General features: G+C 39.1%; 3 protein-coding genes across 7 annotated transcripts; all 3 read left to right on the top strand.

The window, feature by feature from the left end:
* Window positions 1–1,706: 1,706 nt before the first annotated feature.
* LOC110763456 (uncharacterized) lies at window positions 1,707–5,575 on the top strand. 2 transcript variants are annotated; one of them, XM_088245204.1, is made up of 7 exons: window positions 1,708–2,422; window positions 2,530–2,679; window positions 2,826–2,951; window positions 3,134–3,283; window positions 3,423–3,728; window positions 3,941–4,272; window positions 4,712–5,575. In XM_088245204.1, exons 1-7 carry the CDS (start codon window positions 1,900–1,902, stop codon window positions 5,342–5,344), a joined length of 2,220 nt encoding a protein of 739 aa, XP_088101330.1. In that variant the 5' UTR covers window positions 1,708–1,899; the 3' UTR covers window positions 5,345–5,575. The 2 variants fall into 2 exon arrangements, with proteins under 2 accessions (XP_088101331.1, XP_088101330.1); XM_088245205.1 differs by lacking the exon at window positions 2,826–2,951 and having other exon boundaries at window positions 1,707–2,422.
* A 745-nt stretch (window positions 5,576–6,320) lies between these two features.
* Window positions 6,321–10,563, top strand: LOC110763414 (uncharacterized). Of its 4 annotated transcripts, none has more exons than XM_088244947.1 (8): window positions 6,321–7,202; window positions 7,284–7,433; window positions 7,554–7,706; window positions 7,826–7,862; window positions 8,181–8,293; window positions 8,383–8,640; window positions 8,723–9,084; window positions 9,612–10,563. In XM_088244947.1, exons 1-8 carry the CDS (start codon window positions 6,671–6,673, stop codon window positions 10,221–10,223), a joined length of 2,217 nt encoding a protein of 738 aa, XP_088101073.1. In that variant the 5' UTR covers window positions 6,321–6,670; the 3' UTR covers window positions 10,224–10,563. The 4 variants fall into 4 exon arrangements, with proteins under 4 accessions (XP_088101073.1, XP_088101072.1, XP_088101071.1 ...); XM_088244946.1 differs by having other exon boundaries at window positions 6,323–7,202; window positions 7,826–7,876; window positions 8,192–8,293; window positions 9,612–10,561; XM_088244945.1 differs by having other exon boundaries at window positions 6,323–7,202; window positions 7,826–7,876; window positions 8,165–8,293; window positions 8,732–9,084; window positions 9,612–10,561.
* Window positions 10,564–11,980: 1,417 nt separating this feature from the next.
* On the top strand, window positions 11,981–16,705 carry EOL1 (ETO1-like 1). The gene is made up of 5 exons (XM_021966203.2): window positions 11,981–12,974; window positions 13,087–14,802; window positions 15,091–15,382; window positions 15,776–16,085; window positions 16,303–16,705. The coding sequence occupies exons 1-5, from the start codon at window positions 12,847–12,849 to the stop codon at window positions 16,521–16,523; spliced, it is 2,667 nt and encodes an 888-aa protein (XP_021821895.2). The 5' UTR covers window positions 11,981–12,846; the 3' UTR covers window positions 16,524–16,705.
* The last annotated feature ends 176 nt before the right edge of the window (window positions 16,706–16,881 follow it).

Genomic DNA, 16,881 nt, shown 5'->3' with positions numbered 1-16,881 from the left:
GATATAACTGGCCAAATAAAAAGGGTGAAGAGAGAATTTTCCGTGGAAATTAAGAAGTGTAAAGGGTGGAGATATATATATTAGTAGCCAAAATAACTAAAGCGGTAAAGGAGAAATTGCCAGCCTCTCTACTTTCTCCCCTTTTCTGCAGGCTCTCATCGAGCCATGCATATATACTTGAGATCAGGATTTCTATTTGATAAAGAAACGCCACGTGTGCAGATGGATTATAGGAGCATACAAAACTTACTTAAGATCCAAGTGATCTTATAGACCCTTTTTAGAGATGTACCGAAATATAGCTTCAGTCGGTGCAAAATTGAAAGTCCCAAAACCATGGCAATGCCCTTCTTCGTAGCAGCCTAGCTTACTTCCCTGCTATAATTGGGTACTTGTTAACTTGTATTTTTCTTAAATTTAAGAACATCATATTGGAAATTGAACTACAGAACTTATATGTATGCACCTTTGCTGCATTTACAGATCAATATGAATATTGTCTTTGGAAGTTGGGCCTACATTCATGTTCTTTAGACTTTGAATTCAAGGATGGATATCGCCTTTGTGTCCATCGTTTGCACATTGATAAAGAGAGAGTCTTGATGTACGATCTTCATAATAGGCTTAATTACACTAATGCTCCCTAAAACTTTGGTCAAATCCTACGTTGGCATTTCGTATAATTGACCTGTTATGGAAATGTTAATTATGTCAATGAAAAAGGGGCTTCCCCTCTCCATCGTCTGGCTACTAAGGCTTCAGCCTTTACAAGTGGTAGCCACCTTAGTCGGACCGACAAAATCCTTAACTATTGTAAGTATATTAGTTCAGATTATTATTTGCAAGGATCAAACACTTGTAAATCTCTATAGCTGAAAAAGTCATTCTAAAACCAACATCATTGGGCCATCTTGCTTATCTGGTTCACAAGCAGGAAATCGCAAAATGAAAGGGGAAATGAATATGGAATATAAGCTGTCCTGTTGTGAACTTGTGATATTGGTAATAAAGAGTAAGAAATGTAAAGGGGAGATAGATGTATAACTGGCCAAAAGAAAAGGGTGATGAGAGAATATGCCATGGAGATTAAGAAGTGTAAAGGGTGGAGATATATATATATATATACTAGTAGCCAAAATAACTAAAGCGGTAAAGGAGAAATTAATTGCCAGCCTCTACTTTCTCCCCTTTTCTGCAGGCTCTCATGGAGCCATATGCATATACACTTGAGATCAGGATTTTTATTTGATGAAGAAACACCACATGTGCGGATGGATTATAGGAGCACACAAAACTTACTTGAGATACAAGTGATCTTCCAATGCGTTTGGATGAGGAAATTTAAAAGTACAAAAGAATTCATAAATGACGGAAATTGATGTTCTATAATTTGTAAAGTTTCTTGTTTGGGGAACGAATTTAAAGTACGGAATTTAACTTTTATTTGTAAAGTTATCTTTTCTTAAAAACTCATTCTCTCTTGGAATTTTAGGGATTAAAATTGTAATTAAAACTCCCTATTAATAGCATAGCAATCACCCTAGTTCTTTGAGTTTTTATAAAAAATAAAGAGATGGGTTGTAGTTGATGAGGAAAAATGACTATAAAGGAGTTAAGTTAAATTTACTATTAAATTTAAAGACATCGATATCGCTTTTGAAGAAAGGATTGACGTCCATGGTTTACACATTGATAAAGAAAAGGTCCTAAGGTACAATCTTCAGAATATGATATATGTTTTCCAAAAGCAATTGCAGAGTTATGGTGATGAAGTACGTATTATCTTCTTTTGGCAATTATAAATCATTCAGAACAAAGTTCATTACTAGCCCATATGAAAACCAAGGTCAGTTTTAATATTCACTCACTCATAGTAGCAGGAGCTAGGAATAGAATAATATGGCCACGGAAGACGAGATCAAGCGTATGGACACTGAGACGATCAGGGAGCATCTGTTCCATATCACCATGGAAAACAAATGGAAAGAAGTTGTTATAACCTACAAGCTGAACCCAGAGGCTCACGAGGCAAGGATCACCAGCGCAGGGGACACAGCATTGCACATAGCAGTGTCCGAGCGGCAAGAAGATTATGTTAAGGAACTGGTAAAACTAATGCCCAATGAAAAGCTAAAAACGGAAAACAAGCGAAGGAACACCCCTCTCCACATTGCAGCATCAATGGGGAATGAGAGGATGTGTGAATGCATTGCCACACGCGATCCGTTGTTGGTTGGTGCTTTTAACGCTGACAAGGAGACTCCTCTCTTCTTGGCGGCTCTCCATGGCAAAAAAGCTGCCTTCTTATGCCTCCACAACATATGCATCGCCTCCCCGGATGGTAAGCAGAAACTCAACGACTATTATAGAAGGAAGGACGGCGACACTATCTTGCATTGCGCAATTTCAGGGGACTACTTTGGTAATTAATAATTTAGTCACTCGCATTGCACAGATATGTGTTTATTTGTTTATTATGTAGCGTAAAATAATAAGTAACAATTAACATATATATGTTGTGGTTGACAGATCTGGCATTTCAGATCATTCACCTTTATGAAAAGCTTGCTGATACTGTCAATGAGAAAGGGGTTTCCCCTCTCCATCTTCTGGCCGCTAAGCCTTCTGCCTTCAGAACTGGTAGCCATCTTAGCAGAACCGACAGCATCATATATCATGGTAAGTATTAGTCCAGAGTTACTGGCAAGGATGCATACGTAGACTATGTATGAGATGAGATGAGATTCAAAATTAAAATGTACTTGTGTCGATATTTCCATATTCTAGACTCACAGAAGTCATTCTTGTGTATGGTTTTTTGAAAGCTCTACATGTCGATAAGCTTAAGGTGGAGCCACCGGATAGCTCTAATCAAGGGGGAATTAATAAGACAAACAAACAGGAAAAGGACATCAACTTCATTAGGTTGTTCCGGAAATTGATTGGTGTTGGTATGTGAGTTGAAAATCAATTTTACTCAGATTACAAAATGTTTGAGCATTTTCCAAACACCATTAAGTAACCATATATATATATATATATTATTAAGATATTATAGCTCAATTTAAATCATATATATGCTCTGTAGTCTGTACTACGTACTTTATATATAAGCTAAGCTACTACTTTGCAGTTATCTTTAACCGGAGCTCTCAGAGACCTGATCCAGAGACCCCTTTTGTTCCTCCTACCAACGAAGGAAATGCAGAGACCCCTGTTGCTCCTCGTACCAACGAAGGAAATCAAGAGACCCCTGTTCCTCCTACCAACAAAGAAAATCCTCGTAAGGCACTTTTTTTCTTTTTTTTCTTTCTTCTTACCATATATATTTTTTTTAACCTAAACGACCTTTGTTCATGTTTCATTTGGTACACCTATTTAATTTTGAGATAAATTCATTTTCCTTTTATCAATGTTTGAAGTGTGGAAGAAGATAAGAAAGATAAGGGAAAAGAAAGAAAAGCACAAATGGTCAGTTCAGATTATGAATGAACTGCTAGAACGTACTACCATGTATAAGTACCGAAACAACAGCGGTATGCATCCAAAGTCACACATAGACGATGGGGAGACAATGCCTTATCAAATTTTCGGTGATGATGACAAAGTCATCTTGAAAGGCGATGAAGCTTCAGAAGATGGCCATAATAAGGAGACAAATCTTGATAACCAAAATATCGTACAAGGTTCGAGCAAAAGAAAAAAGAAAAAGAAAAAACAAATACGAGGTAACTAGTAACTGCTCTCTCTCTCTCTCTTTCTCTCTCTCTCTCTCTCTCTCTCTCTCTCTCTCTCTCTCTATATATATATATATATATATATAATTTTATTCAAATATTGTCTTGTTCAACTGTGAGCCTTAACCATTGATCATGCTAAAATATTTGTCTTCTGATTCATAAGATATAATAATAATAATATTAATATTAATTGTCGCTAGGGTCATTATCGGCAAAGATTGAATCACCGATATTGATTGCTGCGAGTAATGGTGTGACTGAAATGGTGGAGAGGATCCTTAAACGTTTTCCGGTGGCCATCGATGACATGAACGCAGACAAAAAGAATGTAGTGCTATTGGCTGTGGAGAACAGGCAGCCCCATGTGTACCAGCTCTTGCTCAAGAAATTTTGGAAAGAGAGACTGTTCAGTAAAGTGGATGTCCAGGGAAATAGTGCGTTGCATCTCGCAGCAAACCTAGCGAAGCATAAACCTTATTGGCTAATTGCCGGAGCTGCGCTGCAAATGCAATGGGAAATGAAATGGTATAAGGTAAGGACCCTTAATGATCTCATATATGTATATATATATATATATATATATATATATATATATATATATATATATATATATTATTTTTATTTTAGCGCAGGTGGTTAGCTCCCAGCTGCTTGCTTGCTTGATTAATCTGAGGCATTTCAACAAACATTTGCCTCCATCTGACCTACTACTCCAACTTAGCTATTTTGCTCCCACCTTGGGATAAGTTATTGAGTAAATCAACGGAGCAGCCAAGAAGTAAACCGGATGATGTCGTATTTTTTTAATTTATAAGCTTTGTTGTTTTATCACAAAACGGTGTTGTGGTTCACGAAATTATGAGGCTTAGCTAATGTGATCATTCAAATGCTTTTTTTTTTTCAATCGTTGAACATAATTGAAATGAGAACCAAATAATTAAACCATTTTCAATTTGGCATTCCTCATGCAGTTTGTAAAACATTCCGTGCCACGGCACGTCTATGCCCATACCAATTTGAAGGGACAGACGGCAAAGGACATCTTCACCGAAACCCACAGTGGAGTCATCGAAGCCGGAGCAAAGTGGCTCACCAGCACCTCCGAGTCCTGCTCCGTCGTAGCAGCCCTCATCGCCACCGTCGCCTTTGCCACCTCAACCACCGTCCCAGGTGGCGTCAAGGATGATAGCGGCAAACCAACCCTCGAAAACCAGCCAGCTTTTGGCATCTTCGCCATTTCATCGCTGGTCGCCCTCTGTTTCTCCGTCACGGCCCTTGTCATGTTCCTATCCATTCTGACGTCCCGGCATCAAGACAAGGACTTCGCCAAAGACCTGCCCAGGAGGCTTCTGGTAGGGCTGACGTCGCTGTTCGTGTCCATAGCTTCCATGTTGGTTTCCTTTTGCGCCGGGCATTTCTTCGTGATTAGAGACAAGTTCAAATACGCTGCGTTTCCAGTTTATGCAATTACATGCTTGCCTGTTACGTTTTTTGCTTTGGTGCAGTTTCCACTCTATGTTGATCTCGTAAGGGCAACTTTTACAAAGGTACCACAGCGCAGTTACAAGGTTCGGTTGGATCTACTTTACTTCCGAAGAGGCTAACTCATTACACATATATTTCTACTTTATTATTTATTTTAGTCTCTCGCTCTTAATTTGATGGGATTTGTGCTAAACATATATAATTTTGTGTAATTTTTTTTTTTTCAATTACTTTGTTTGTTTGTAATGGATATGTAATAAAAAGCAGCAGGTCAAATTTTCATTTGGTGGATGACATACGTGACAAATCGACATATTTTAAAATAAAAGCATCTTTAGCTAAATGTCAAATTAATAGATATTATTTTATTACTAGCCCTTGGCACATGATTATGATATGAGGCTATGGTTTGCAGTTTGAACAATGAAATTTAAATATAAAAAGTCCTGGTTTGGGCTGGCCATGCTTTTTTTTTTTTTTTTTTTTTTTTTTTGGGTCAGAAAGGCCATGCTTTGTTTTGTTCCTGTTTGTTTGTTCGGTACTTCGGGACTGGCGCACAGACAGACTCACAGCCAACCGAAGGAAAAACACTACGGGAAAATCCCCAAGCACTGATGATGTCATCATGACCTCAGCTTCGGAAGAACAAGAAGTGAAAATGGAATATTAGCTGTCCTGTTGTGAAACTTGTGATATTGGTAGTAAAGAGTAAGAAGTGTAAAGGGTGAAGAGAGAATTTTCCATGGAAATTAAGACGTGTAAAGGGTGGAGACATATATAAGTAGGCCAAAATAAAGGAGAAATTGCCAGCCTCTACTTTCTCACTTTTTCTGCATCATGGAGCAATGCATATATACGTGAGTTCAGGATTCTTATTTGATAAAGAAACGCCGTGAGTGTGGATGGATATAGGAGCATATATACCAAACTTACTTAAGATCCAAGTGATCTTATAGACCCTTTTTAGAGATGTACCGAAATACTTTTCATGAGTGCTGCAAAATTGAAGTCCCATATAACCATGGTAATGCACTTTTTAATTTGTACCATTTTTTCTTAAATGTAAGGACATCATCATATTGGAAATCGAACTGCAGAGCCTGTAGCAAACCAGATTCTCCATTTTAGATGGGCAACAAGAGATATTGAAACGGAGGCCATGTACCTTGCTGCATTTACAGATCAATGAATATTGTCTTTAGACTTTGGAAGAAGGGATTGACGTCTCTCATTTAAGCATCGATAAAGAAAAGTTGTGCAATCTTCATATACAATGTTACCAAAAGTAGTATACTAGTATTCTTGTAGAAGATTACAGAGTTATGGTCATGGATAAAGTATCTTCTTTTGGCAATTATAAAATCATGCAGAACATGGTTCATTACTAGCACATATATACGAAAACAAAACGTCAGTTTCAATTGTCACTCAATATAGATCAGAATATGGCTTCTTCTGTCACAGATGACGAGATCACGCATATGGATACTGAGAAGATCAAGAAATACTTGTTCCAAATTGCCATGAAAAGCGAATGGAAAAAAGTTGTTAGAACCTATAGGCTGAACGAGAAGGCTCACAAGGCAAAAATCACCAGGACGGGTGACACAGCATTGCACATAGCAGTGTCCGACAGGCAAGAAAATCATGTTGAAGAACTGGTAGGACTAATTTCCAATAAAAATCTCGATATGCAAAACGAGCGAGGGAACACCCCTCTCCACTTAGCAGCATCAATGGGGAATGTGAGGATGTGTGAATGCATTGCCAACCGCCATCTGTTGCTGGTTGATGCTTTTAATGACGACAACGAGACTCCTCTCTTCTTGGCTGCTCTCCATGGTAAAAAAGATGCCTTCTTATGCCTCCACAACATCTACATCAACAGCCTGGAAGATGAGCAGAAACGCTACAACTATTGTAGAAGGAAGGACGGCGACACTATCTTGCATTGTGCAATTTCTGGGGACTACTTTGGTAATTTATGTAGCATAAGCATATATAAAATAAATAAAGTAACAATTAATGTGGTAACATATGTATGTTGTGGTTGAACAGATCTGGCATTTCAGATAATTAACCTTTATGAAGATCTTGCTAATTATGTGAATGGGCAAGGGGTTTCCCCTCTCCATCTTCTGGCCGCTAAGCCTTCTGCCTTCAAAAGTGGTAGCCACCTCAGCCCAACCGACAGAATCATATACCACTGTAAGCATATATATGAGATTCAAAATTAACTTGTGTAAATTTCTGTTGATAGTTCCATTTTCCATATATATATTAATATATTAAAGAACTCATTTTTTTGTATGGTTGGTTATTTGGAAGGTATATACGTCGATTTGCTCACGGTGGAGCGACGGGATAGCTTTAGTCAGGGGATAATTAAGACATTCAAAGAGGAAAAGGATCCAAAATATCCAGAAAACTACCAGACATGCAAGAACTTCGTTTGGTTGTTCTGGAATTTGATTCGCTTTGGTATGTGATCATTGAAAATCAAAATACAAAAATGTTGTGTATTTTCCAAACACCAAGCAACCATTAATCGTAGCCAAATATTAATTATATGCTATGTACTCAAAGACTTTACTTTGCAGTTAGCCCGAGCTGTCAGAAAGCAGATCCTGAGACGCCTGTTGAACCCAAGAGTAAGTCTCATATATCCATAAACAATTAATCTTTTATAAATTAACTTGAGAAGAAGCCATGACGATAACAACTATAGGATCCTCTTAACTATTCAGTATATCGCACACCTATGAAGTAAAAACTAGTTATATAAATGCTTATGCATACACACATAGAAATGCATACACACATAGAATTGCATCAAGTGAAATGTCTTGAAATAAAAAATACGTATTAGTCATATTATAGTACCCCGGCCGTGAGTCCGTGACTCGTGTCTTTTTTAACACACAGTCCATTTGATGAAGGTCCAAGGCACCAATCATTTGATGAAGGTCCAAGGCACCAATCATTTGATTCACTTCCTGCTAATTACCGCATCTGCTTTGAGTATGTCAAGCTTTTATCAAAGGCAATGCTGATTGTTCTTGGACTAGGTAAGTCACTTTTTTTTCATGTTTAATTCATCTGGGTTCACCTATTTAATTTTGAGATGTATATGTTTTCCTTCTATCAATGTGTGAAGGGTCTACGCAGATAAGAAAGATAAGGGAAAAGAAAGAAAAGCACAAATGGTCAGTTCAGATCATGAATGAACTGCTAACACGTACTTCCATGTATGAGTACGAATACAGCGGTATGAATCCGGATCCCCGCAAAGACAAAGAAGAGACACTGCCATATGAAATTGTCGGTGACGTCATCATGGGACCCGAAAACATTGAACTTCCAAAAGATGATGATAAAAAGGAGACAAAAACTGATAAACAAAATATGGGAGAAGGTAACTGGTAACCGCTTTCTTGTTTTGTCAGACTGATACTTGAACTATTGATATACGATATAATAATATTGTTACGTGCTAGGGTCATTAGGAGAAGCGACGGAGAAGAAGACTGAGTTATTGGCAAAGAAGGAGACACCGATATTGATTGCGGCGAAAAGTGGTGTGACTGAAATGGTGCAGAAGATCCTGGAACTTTTTCCGGTGGCCATCCACGACACGAACACAGAGAAAAAGAATGTAGTGCTGTTGGCCGTGGAGAACAGGCAGCCCCATGTGTACCAGCTCTTGCTAAAGAGGAATGTTTTGAAAGACAGTGTGTTCGGTAAAGTGGATGACCAAGGAAACAGTGCTTTGCATCTCGCAGCAAAGCTAGAGGAGCATAAGCCTTGGCTCATTCCTGGAGCTGCGCTGCAAATGCAATGGGAAATCAAATGGTATGAGGTAATTAATTAAGGACCCTTAAACAAACAAATCATCTTATATATTAAAACAAACATATCAGCTGCTTGTTTGTGTAATCTCTTTGAGGCATTTCAACAAACAGTTCCTTAATCTATTTGAGGCATTTCAACAAATAGTAGCTATGACTGTGTCATTCATAAAATTCATTTTGTTAGGTAGGTATCACAAATTGCTTGCTTAATTAGTGCTATTTCAACAATTTAATTAGCTGCATAGGATTTGAACCTATCCTGGCAAAAAATTTCGCCGGGATAGGATAGGACGTGAAATTTTGCCGGTATAGACCTTTCCTATCCCAGCGGAATATTTATCGGGAGACCTATCCCAGCGCATTTTGTCAGGACAGACCTCTCCTCGCAAATGTTTGTCATAATAAACCTATTCCGGCGATTTTTTGTCGGGATAGACCATTAATCTCTTTGAGGCATTTCAACAAACAATTGTTCAATCTCATTGAGGCATTTCAACAAACACTTGCTTAATTTTCTGTTTGAGGCATTATGCAGTACGTGAAAAACTCCATGCCACTGCACTTCTTTGCCCGCCACAATAGAAAAGGCCAGACGGCAAGGGATCTCTTCACCGAATCCCACAAAAATATCGTGAAAGACGGAGGGCAGTGGCTCACCAACACTTCCGAGTCCTGCTCCGTCGTCGCCGCCCTCATCGCCACCGTAGCCTTCGCTACCGCAACCACCGTCCCCGGAGGCATCAAAGAGGACAGCGGCAAACCGACCCTCGAAAACCAGCCAGCTTTCGACATGTTCGCCATTGCATCACTGGTGGCCCTCTGCTTCTCCGTCACGGCCATGGTAATGTTCCTGTCCATTCTGACGTCACGGTATCAAGAGAAGGACTTCGGCAAAGGCCTGCCCAGGAAGCTCCTGGTTGGGCTGACGTCGCTGTTCGTGTCCATAGCTTCCATGCTGGTTTCTTTCTGCGCGGGGCATTTCTTCGTGCTTAAAGATAAGCTGAAATACGCTGTGTTTCCGGTTTATGCCCTCACCTGCTTGCCTGTGACGTTTTTTGCGATGGTGCAGTTTCCGCTCTACGTTGATCTCATTTGGGCTACCTTTAAGAAGGTACCGCGGAGGAGTTACAAGGTTGCTTCGCTTTAGCTTCCAACTTCAATTTTATGGCATTTGTTTTGTGCTACACACATATTATATTATGTATGTTTTTTTAAAATTAAAAAAATGCAATCTTTTCTATGTAAGAGATTGAACAAATTAAGATTTATGGCATTTACAAGCTATGTTGCACCGATACGCCCTCAAAGGGGTATGCGAGTACCGGATACATTTTCAATACGATACACGTCAGATATGTATCCGTACTCGTACCCATACAACATAGGTTACGAGGTTACAACTTCAAGTATTTTATTAATTGGGCTTGTCAATTCAATACTTTAATGGGCTTCTGTGCTTAACCCAAATCATTTCATGAATAGTGATTTTTGTCCACCCCAAATCATTTATGGGGGTTTTCCCAAATTTACATCATCATGATTGTAAAAAATAATGATATCTTTTGGAGAAAAATTGAATGGGCACAAGTTGTTCAAAGCAGGCATCAATTATATGAATGTTTGTTTTGTCGACCCGGTCTTTTTTCCCATGATGATTAGAATGGCACACAATGAAACCACCACACAAGGACCTATTTGGACTCGTCTAATTTTGCCCATCGTGTCCCATCACAACCCATTCAATTCAATAATGCCCTTTTCTATCCACAAGCCCATTGCCCCTATTAGTGGTTGACCATTATTTGGTAGCATATGAATGAAAGAAAATAAAAAGGGAAATGAATATTCTTCTCTTGAATGATGAGAATGACTTGCGTGTCACAGAAATAATACAATTTTACGATTTTCATTCAATCACGCTCGGTCATGTGAATTGGGTATTCCATAATGCAAGGCAAGTGATGAATTTGAAAATTCAAACCATGTAGTGCATCTTGGAAAATAGAGTAAAGTTTAAAGCTCTTTTTCCCAAAGGTCAATTTTCCAACTCCCAATCTCATTTCTCAGTGCCCCACAACAAAGGAACGAATGTCTCAGGGTCATTTTAGTCATTCCATAAGTTAATTTTCCGAGATTTTGAAGCCGAAAACATCGGCATTTGCTAGAACAAGTGTCAGCATTTGCAGCTGCTGATCGTTTCGCACTTTGTCTAGGGGAAGATATAATCTCCCATATCAAACACTCACACAATTGCTTCCGGTCTTCATGCTTATATTAAATTATTAGTTACCGTTACCTCCTTTTCTTAGTGCGCTCTGCTGCAGAGACTGCAAATTCACGTAATTCTATTGAGGTAATTACATTGGTAAGAAGAATTGCAATAACTTCCGTGTCTATTTTATTTTATTTTTTATACAAATGATATTCGAAGCTGCTAAAGATTCAAACACAGGATTCCGAATGCAGGGATAACAGCCCACTTGAACTACAAGTCCCTTACGATTTTCGTATCAATTTATAAAAATATAATTTTTCAAAACAAAATATACATTGCTTCTGGTCTGAGTGGTGCACACAACACTATGCCCTCCAAATTTTTTTAAATTCCATTGAGCAGCATAAAATATTTGACAGTAAATTCGGAGGACCCCATATTATGGAAACCGGAGAGACAATTATTTTTTGGATGAGATCCAAGGGTGTACACTGTCGACAGTAGTGACTAATTCCTTTCGCCGCGGGAGCTCCTAGAGAGACAATTATTGATGTAATAGAAACCAGTCAAATCTGCCAAAATCGTCGGCTTTGGCACGCTGAAATGACGTCGTCTTGGCCTGCATTAAGTTCAACTTGGCCATATCTTTCCTCTAAATGGTGTGTAATTGTTGTCATTTTTGTTTAATTTATTGAGATTAGTTTTTGAACCCCCAACCAGCAGGGGATGTATTTATTATTTCTTCTCTGGTCTCCCAATTGAAGAAAAGTGAGTGAGAAAGAGAGAGAGAAAAGGAAAAGACTTTCTCTTTTAACAAACAAAAAAGAAGGCAAAGTTAAAGTGGGTATTTTTCATTTGGATTCCTTCGCTTGGTTGCTGTCCTGGCCCCATGTCTCTGAAGCTCTCAGCTTGTTATCTGTGATAAGGGTTCTGCAAATTCAAGCCATAAGTGAAGTGGGTCTCTTTCTCTTTTCTCCATCTCACTTGTTTGCTTGTGGGGGTTTTGGCATTTTATGAGGTGATTGGGTGGGCACTGATGAGATTGTTCGAACACGTTTCTGGTAGAGATCTTATGTAAACTATCGGTGGGTGTTTGGTCTTTTCTGGTTTTATCTGCTTTCGAACATTGAGTAGAGGACGGTAATTATATTTTGTTCTTAACTAAAAAGCATCTGAGCTCAAACAGAAACGTGGATTGTCTATATGATTCTGATTCTAGAAAGAGAAAATTTTGATCTTTTTTGGTGAATGAAAAAGGACCCCTAGTTTTTTGTTTTTTTTTTCTCTGGGGTGAATTAGGTGTGTATCAAGTTGTTGAAATAGGTCCATATAGACATTAATTGTGTTTGTCTTTGTTCTTATTATTTGAAATTTTATGTCTGATTTAGCTTCTAGTGGGTTCATTGGTGGGATATCTATCAGCCAAGTGATTTGGGATCACTTGAATCTTTTCTCTGTAATTTTTTTCCCCAATATTTGTTGTGTTTGAGCTTTGGAGAGAGAAACCCATCTGGCTATTTTGGAGATCTGGGATTTGCTTAGTATCTTATGCCCTATGAGGACTTTTTTCCCCTCTGAGTCTGGTAAAGAATCACAGCTCAATGCTCTCAATCCACAGTCTTGGCTCCAGGTTGAAAGGGGGAAGTTTCCCAAGCTTCCATCAAACTCCTCCTCTTCTTCCATGTAAGTCATTCTTCCAATTGTTTTAGTTTCAGTAACTATATTTTTTTTCCCACTTCACAATATTGATTTCTTCTTTTCTATGTTTGCGGTGATGGATGTGGAATTACTGTAGAGAATCTCTTATCAAGGTCCCTGAGCCGCCAGTACTCCCATTCTTTAAGCCCGTCGATTATGTAGAAGTTTTAGCTCAAATTCATGAAGAACTTGAATTGTGTCCTCCAGAAGAGCAGTCGAACCTTTATTTGTTACAATTTCAGGTCTTTAGGGGTCTTGGAGAAGTCAAATTGATGCGAAGAAGCCTCCGTGAAGCTTGGCAGAAAGCCAGCTCCATTCATGAGAAGCTCATATTTGGAGCATGGTTAAAGTACGAGAAGCAAGGGGAAGAGCATATTTCTGACTTGCTCGTGACCTGCGATAAATGTGCACATGAATTTGGGCCAGTAGATATTTTGACTGAGCTTCCTATTGATGCAACTGTGAGTAGTACCCATGAGAATATTTCAATGAATGGGAACCAAATAATCAGAAATGTCAGTTTTAGAATTGAAGATGAGAAAATAGATTGTGACAGGCAGAAAATATCGAGTCTTTCTGCTCCATTTCATGCCATGCTTAATGGGTGTTTCTCGGAATCACTTAGAGAGGACATAGATTTGTCGCAAAACAATATCACTGCATCAGGTATGAGGACAATCAATGAATTTACTATGACAGGTAGCTTGAATGAAGTCCCTACTCATCTTTTATTGGAAATACTAGTTTTTGCAAACAAATTTTGTTGCGAAAAGCTCAAGGATGCTTGTGACAGGAAACTTGCATCCTTGGTGTCTTCTAGAGAAGATGCAGTAGAACTCATGGAATATGCTCTTGAACAGAATTGTCCTGTCCTTGCTGCGTCATGCTTACAAGTTTTCTTAAATGATCTTCCTGGTTGTTTGAATGACAGCCGAGTGGTGGAAATATTCAGGGGTGCTGATAAACAACAAAGATTGATCATGGTTGGGCTAGCTTCGTTTTCGCTGTACTGCTTATTAAGTGAAGTTTGTATGAACCTTGACCCTCAGTCGGATAAAACAGCTTGTTTCCTGGAGCAGTTGGTAGATTTTTCTGAAAATGATAGGCAAAGAATGCTGGCATTCCATCAGTTGGGATGTCTGAGGCTCTTGAGAAAAGAGTATGACGAAGCTAAGCGTCTTTTTGAGGCAGCTTTAAATGCAGGCCATATATATTCAGTTGCAGGTTTAGCTAGGCTGAGTTACATTAAGGGCCATAAACTTTGGTCGTATGAAAAGATGAGCTCTGTAATCTGCTCTCTTACCCCACTTGGATGGATGTATCAGGAGAGGTCATTATACTGTGAAGGTGATAAGAGATGGGAAAACCTTGAGAAAGCGTCTGAGCTGGACCCAACTCTCACTTACCCTTACATGTATCGGGCGGCTACATTAATGAGAAAACAGAATGTTCAAGCTGCACTTGCCGAAATTAATCGAGTTCTGGGGTTTAAACTTGCATTAGAATGCTTGGAACTACGGTTTTGTTTCTATCTCGCCCTCGAGGATTATCAATCAGCCATTTGTGATGTTCAAGCAATTCTTACTCTCTCCCCAGATTATAGAATGTTTGAGGGACGAGTGGCAGCATCCCAACTTCGTACACTTGTGCGTGAGCATGTAGAAAATTGGACAACAGCAGATTGTTGGCTGCAATTGTATGATCGGTGGTCTTCAGTTGATGATATTGGGTCCCTCTCTGTTATTTACCAGATGCTTGAATCTGATGCAGCAAAAGGTGTTCTGTATTTCAGACAGTCATTGCTTCTTCTCAGGTATGTTCTGGACCCCCAAACTTTTGTGGATTGTGACATAGTTCCTTTTATTTAAAGAGGCTCAAGTTTTTTGTCATCATGTAACTTGTATCCATGTTTAACCCAAATAAGGTGCCCATGCCAAGTTGATGATTTCCAATTCTTAAGATTAAAATTTTTCAATGATAAAACTTTCTGGTTCCCAAATTCTGCCTTTGGTTCCCTGCTCTCTTCCATATGATACTTTTGGTGGCATTCTATCTTGTTAATGAAAATTTCAGTAGAAATCTCATGTTTCAACTTGATCAGGTTGAACTGTCCTGAAGCAGCAATGCGAAGTTTACAATTAGCTCGTCAACACGCATCCAGCGAGCATGAAAAGTTGGTTTACGAGGGGTGGATCTTGTACGATACAGGTCATTGTGAGGAAGGGCTCCGCAAAGCAGAGGAATCTATCAAAATTAAAAGATCCTTTGAGGCCTTCTTTTTGAAAGCCTATGCACTGGCAGACTCTAGTCAAGATTCGTCTTGTTCATCAACTGTTGTATCTCTCCTTGAAGATGCCTTGAAGTGCCCCTCGGACAGGCTGCGGAAAGGTCAGGTATGTATATTGTAACCAAATGGTGAAAATCTTCCTTATTCTAATTTCTACCGGTTGTCCAGCAAAAGTGTATTTCACATTCCGCTGGACTAAGGTGCAAAAGTCTGTAGTCTTTAGTGATTATTAGGATGGCTTATATCAATCATTTCCAAGAAAGGCCTAAAAGGCAAGGAGCATGAAACTTGTTCCCTCCTTGGGAAAGTCTACAAGATTGAGGATACTAATGGCTTAGGGCCATCTAGAGGTAATAGCTCCAATATGACAAATTGGATCAACTGTGCAACCAGAGTTTTTTCGGAGCTCTCTAAACTTGTTAAAGAAGCTGTGGTCATGGACTTCTAGTTTCAGCATATTCTAACCTTTCTATGTTTCCTTCAATTTTTCATTTACCAGGCACTGAACAACCTTGGAAGTGTTTATGTTGACTGTGGCAAGTTAGACTTGGCAGCTGATTGCTACATAAATGCTCTGAAGATCAGGCATACCCGAGCCCACCAGGGGCTTGCTCGGGTTCACTTTCTCAGAAACGATAAGGCTGCTGCATACGAGGAAATGACCAAACTGATTGAGAAGGCACGGAATAATGCATCTGCCTATGAGAAGAGGTCTGAATACTGTGATCGTGAACTCACAAAGACCGATCTAGAGATGGTCACCCGCTTAGATCCACTTCGGGTGTATCCTTACAGATATAGAGCTGCAGGTTTGATTTCTATTCCTCAACCCTCGTACCTGTATAATTGTGATACTACCTAATGTTAGTGGGCATAAGATATCTAAAACAATTACATGATGTTGATAATATTTGCTGGAGTCTCTTCTTAGAAGTTTCCGATTAAAAGCGAGACTTGATATTGTCTGGCAGTAACTCCTACTAAGTTCGGTATTGAAGTGGAATTTTGTTTTGTTGGATGGAACAGTGTTGATGGATAGCCACAAAGAACAAGAGGCCATTGCAGAACTATCAAGAGCAATTGCATTCAAAGCTGACCTCCACCTTCTGCACTTGCGGGCTGCATTCCATGAGCACACCGGGGATGTCATGGGTGCTTTGCGAGACTGTCGAGCTGCTCTGTCTGTCGACCCAAACCATCAAGAGATGCTGGAGCTTCATAGCCGTGTAAACAGCCATGAACCATGAACCATGAACATAGAAGTGGAAACTAAAAAGATGAAATGTTAGTTAAAAGTTGTATCAAACACCCTCCGTGTATACTAGCAAGTATACTTGTGCAACCTCTCTGCCATATCTCTTTTCTTTTTTTACAGGTCAAAATTTTGTAATTTATGATTTTGGCAATATAATATATCAATTGCAAGTTACCCATGTTCTCTTCATTTTTTTTTATTTTTTATAAGCCTACTGCCATCACCAACTCACTGGCTTCCCCTTCCATCACCAACTCACTGGCTTCCCCTTCCATCACCAGTTGGCGCTCGGGGGAAATATAAAATATTCGGGGAAACATGCTTACAATCCCACAGAAGAAAATCATTTG

Source organism: Prunus avium, chromosome 8, assembly GCF_965620075.1.
Source record: "Prunus avium chromosome 8, drPruAviu1.hap1.1, whole genome shotgun sequence".
In the NCBI taxonomy this organism is placed as follows: Eukaryota; Viridiplantae; Streptophyta; class Magnoliopsida; order Rosales; family Rosaceae; genus Prunus; species Prunus avium.
The sequence above is the reverse complement of the archived record's forward strand: the minus strand, read 5'-3'. Positions and strand labels throughout refer to the sequence as shown.

Coding starts and splice junctions, on each gene's coding strand:
- EOL1 (XM_021966203.2), top strand. CDS start 12,847: ATGAGGACTTTTTTCCCCTCTGAGTCTGGTAAAGAATCACAGCTCAAT. Junction 14,803..15,090: donor CAGTCATTGCTTCTTCTCAG/GTATGTTCTGGA, acceptor CAACTTGATCAG/GTTGAACTGTCCTGAAGCAG. Junction 16,086..16,302: donor TTACAGATATAGAGCTGCAG/GTTTGATTTCTA, acceptor TGGATGGAACAG/TGTTGATGGATAGCCACAAA.
- LOC110763456 (XM_088245204.1), top strand. CDS start 1,900: ATGGCCACGGAAGACGAGATCAAGCGTATGGACACTGAGACGATCAGG. Junction 2,680..2,825: donor CGACAGCATCATATATCATG/GTAAGTATTAGT, acceptor GTTTTTTGAAAG/CTCTACATGTCGATAAGCTT. Junction 3,729..3,940: donor AAAGAAAAAACAAATACGAG/GTAACTAGTAAC, acceptor AATTGTCGCTAG/GGTCATTATCGGCAAAGATT.
- LOC110763414 (XM_021966201.2), top strand. CDS start 6,671: ATGGCTTCTTCTGTCACAGATGACGAGATCACGCATATGGATACTGAG. Junction 7,434..7,553: donor CGACAGAATCATATACCACT/GTAAGCATATAT, acceptor GTTATTTGGAAG/GTATATACGTCGATTTGCTC. Junction 8,294..8,382: donor GCTGATTGTTCTTGGACTAG/GTAAGTCACTTT, acceptor CAATGTGTGAAG/GGTCTACGCAGATAAGAAAG.